The following is a 4265-nucleotide window of genomic DNA, read 5'->3' on the forward strand; positions in this document are numbered from 1 at the left end:
ACCGAGGCCGTTTAGGGCTTTAAAGGTCAGCACCAACACTTTGAATTGTGCTCAGAAACGTACTGGGAGCCAATACAGGTCTTTCAAGACCAGTTTTATGTGGTCTCGGTGGCTGCTCCCAGTCACCAGTCTAGCTGCCGCATTCTGGATTAATTGTAGTTTCCGGGTCACCTTCAAAGGTAGCCCCTATGGGGCTGCTGCTCTTCCTTTATCTCTGGGAAGGACATCACCATCCAGCTTAGCTTCACACTCGGCAGCTGAAAGGCCTCGGCTTGCATCCAGGTTGCTCTGAGAGCAATGGTAGACTTCTGAGAGTCTCTCTGCCACTTTTGTGGGCAAAACATTAACCAGTGTCCAAGAGAAATCGTCTCACTTTAGCTATTCTGCACAGCTGGTAACACTGCCAGGTTGGCATGAAGGAAGACAGCTATTGGCTACCAACAAGGACCTGGAAACATGGTGAGGGAGCACTATGCAAATATATGCTATCTGCTTTCCCCTCACAAATTTGTTGTTGTTTAGTCGTTTAGTCGTGTCCGACTCTTCGTGACCCCATGGACCAGAGCACGCCAGGCACTCCTGTCTTCCACTGCCTCTCGCAGTTTGGTCAAACTCATGTTGGTGGCTTCGAGACACTGTCCAACCATCTCGTCCTCTGTTGTCCCCTTCTCCTAGTGCCCTCAATCTTTCCCAACATCAGGGTCTTTTCCAGGGAGTCTTCTCTTCTCATGAGGTGGCCAAAGTATTGGAGCCTCAGCTTCAGCCTCAGCTTCTAGTGAGCACTCAGGGCTGATTTCCTTCAGAATGGATAGGTTTGATCTTCTTGCAGTCCATGGGACTCTCAAGAGTCTCCTCCAGCACCAGAATTCAAAAGCATCAATTCTTCGGCGATCAGCCTTCTTTATGGTTCCATACATATGGTTCCATCCAGCCTTCTTACTTCCATACATCACTACTGGGAAAACCATAGCTTTAACTATACGGACCTTTGTCGGCAAGGTGATGCCTCTGCTTTTTAAGTTGCTATCTAGGTTTGTCATTGTTTTTCTCCCAAGAAGCAGGCGTCTTTTGATTTCGTGACTGCTGTCACCATCCGCAGTGATCAAGGAGCCCAAGAAAGTAAAATCTCTCACTGCCTCCATTTCTTCCCCTTCTATTAGCCAGGGGGTGATGGGACAGTGGCCATGATCTTAGTTTTTTTGATGTTGAGCTTCAGACCATATTTTGCGCCCTCCTCTTTCACCCTCATTAAAAGCTTCTTTAATTCCTCTTCACTTTCTCTTAATTGGCTTTGCAAAGTAATGTAATGAATTAGGGTGCCTATTTGATACATTTCACTATTCAAACCCTTACAGCCTTTGCTGCAGAGGGGAAGCACATCACGTAATTAGATTTAATACGAGACTGATGCTATAGTTAATATGCTTTTTTTTTTTGCAAGATGTTGCAACAGTTCATTCTTCTCCCTGCCATGACCCTGGAGTCAGATTCCCATTCTTCAGGAGATAAGGCCAAGAATAGGAGTAGGAGAGGGAATTGTTCTCAAGGCCAGTCCCAGATATACTTAACCAACCAGAAACATTTGGGTGGGGGGAGGCATCTGTTGCTTCTGAGGACAATATATTGCTCTGCTCTGACTTTGAGGGTTCCAGCTCAGAAACCCTAGTGGAATCAATGGCTGGAGAAACAGGCTGAGACCCTTTAAGTGAAGAGGCCTCCCCATGGAGACCAGAACTTGCTAGTAAGCTAGAGCCACAGCTCCTATTAAAGCTCAATGTGAGGGCGACATCTGAGCTCTCCTCTTATGGAAATGGTGGAAAACCCATGTCCCTCCTGATGTTGCTTGACTGAACTCCTCATCATTGCTAGCCATTGATTATGTTTGGGTGGGGATGGAAGGCCACATGTTGCTCTGGTTGGCAAAAATGATTGAATACTTACATCTTGCAAAATCAACAGGGAGAATAAGAGGAAATATTATTCAAAAAGTCAATAAAGAATGGTCCATTTTCAAAGAGTATCTCAAAAATTATATGGACAATGCAAGTCTCCTGGCAGATACAGGTTGTTGTTGTTGTTGTTGTTGTTTAGTCGTTTAGTCGTGTCCGACTCTTCGTGACCCCATGAAACATAGCACGCCAGGCACTCCTGTCTTCCACTGCCTCCCGCAGTGTAACAGCCAGATGTAACAGCCAGGGGTCCTAGCAGCTTGGAGTGTAGCAGCAAGGCTTGTTACAAAGTAACAGCCAGCTGCTAACAGCCAGCTGTAGCAGCAAAGGGTATCACCGAGGCTTTTACAAACGGTGGGCTTTCGTGAAGGACGACAGACAGCTGATAGAGTCAACCAGTTGTGGGACGAGAGCCCCGAGCTCTCTCGTGACCACATATTTATTAGGTATAATAAATGCATATGCAATAGCCATAAACCAATCATTACAATACACCTATATAGCAATAGCCAATAATATCAGCAGAACACTCTTATGCCCATATATGCTCAGACCCTATTGTTCTCCATAGTATGCATGTTTCCCATGGGAAGTTTGAGCTCCTGGGGAATGAATAATTAAAGATGGATGAAGACGTTCCCAGGACTGGCATGACCTCAGGAATGGATAACTTGTGATGTATGTGAGATGTTCCTCATGGCTGGCTTGGCTTCCTAGGACCATCTATCTTGTGGTATGGGGAGAAGTACAGACTCTACATCCGGCTCGTTATGCCTAGCCGATCTTGCCATGGTGCCTGCATACCACTTGGAGAGTGGAGCGCAGAAGCACCATTTCATGGCTTTAGGATGTGGCTGCATTATTCCCACATGTCCACTGTTTTTGTTTTTTCAAGGCTAAGAGATCTGGTCTGAGAGGTACCTTCCCATGGATCGAGAGCCAGAAGGTCCCCCACTGGGGAGGGAGGTGGAGCGATGGGGGTAATGTGTTGCTGGGCAAGGAGAAGCATAACTTGGGCAGCTGCTTTGCGTTCTGCAATTACTGACAGGCTATTGGTAATGGTTCTCATTAGAATAGGTAACACACAGGGAAGCAAAATACATCCAATGGCTATAAAACCAGTGAGGGCCACAATGGCCTGTAACCCTGGGAGCTTTGGGAACCAGGATCCAAAAACATCATGCAAACTAAACCCTTTCCAAACTTGGTCTGGGTTGTGTGTCAATTGGTGAAGCTCTGTAGTGAGTGTCTGTACCACCTTACCAACCGGATTGATTTGGAGACAACAGTTGGTAAGATTGAATTTTCCAGGGGATGGAGGCAGAGGAATTTAGGAAGGGGAGAAGGGACACAAATTACCGGGGAGGGGCACTCAAATTACCGGGGGAGGTCCATGAGGTATAAGTATTGTCCCATAGGCCCAAACAAATGAGGTCACCAACAGGAGTTGAGCCATTGCGGGTGAAGCAATTATGACCGACCAGATTTGTGGTGAGGGACCAAATCAAGTCCTGATTGGATGTGCGGGCCGTAATGTTACCCGCTATGGACATATTGTTGAAGGTTTCAGGGGAGGCTTCAAGAGCCTCCCACGGCCACTGCTCACCCATGTTGGTCCCTCCACATACAAAACAATTTTTAATGCTGAGTTCTTTTGCAATGTCCTCTGCCATTTCCAAAAACAAATTAGTAGCCTTTTGGCTAAGTTGCAATGGGTTGGAGGACAATTGTTCTAGAGAGTCATAAACGGACCAATGAAATGAGCGCTGGGAGCCTTCAAACAGTTCGGAGACCGTGACAGTGATGTATGTGATGGGGTCGGAGCCGGGGCCATCGATATCGAACCCATAGCTGGCAACTGCTGGATGGTTGCGACTGAAAGTCAGGGAGACAATATTGGCGCGGTCCCGGTAAAAGGAAGTAACATAGGGGCAGCCAGTGTAGCCACCCCCCGTATAATCACAGACACACTGCCAGCCGCTGCAGCGGGTGGAGCCAGCACAAGGGAGCCATGCCTCGGGGGAGCCATATTGCCACTGTGGATTGTCGGCACACAGGTACTTATGGTGGAATTATGCAGACAGGTGCGATGTAGGGGGCGACAGGCGCGGGGTTGCTGAGTATGGTAGACCAGCGTTGAGGTGACTGCTCCCCCTTTCCGTGCCTTAGTGATGCACTGATGACAATCATCGGCACCTGCAGAGGAATCAAGAGGAGGGGGGAGGGGTAGGAGGAGGAGGAGGAGAAGGGGAAGGTGGGGGATGATAGGGCCGGACGGCCCGAGCAGGAACCCAGATGACTTCATCTTGGAACTGG

General features: G+C 48.1%; 1 protein-coding gene across 1 annotated transcript; it reads right to left on the reverse strand.

Moving 5' to 3' along the window:
* Window positions 1-2335: 2335 nt before the first annotated feature.
* On the reverse strand, window positions 2336-4012 carry LOC148687401 (endogenous retrovirus group 3 member 1 Env polyprotein-like; the record flags this gene model as incomplete). The annotated part of the gene is made up of 1 exon (XM_088660605.1): window positions 2336-4012. A coding segment is annotated over one exon (708 nt), but the record flags the coding sequence as incomplete, so codon positions are not given.
* Between the last annotated feature and the right edge of the window lie 253 nt (window positions 4013-4265).

This window comes from Zootoca vivipara, chromosome Z1 (genome assembly GCF_965207765.1).
Source record: "Zootoca vivipara chromosome Z1, rZooViv2.hap1.1, whole genome shotgun sequence".
Lineage (NCBI taxonomy): Eukaryota > Metazoa > Chordata > Lepidosauria > Squamata > Lacertidae > Zootoca > Zootoca vivipara.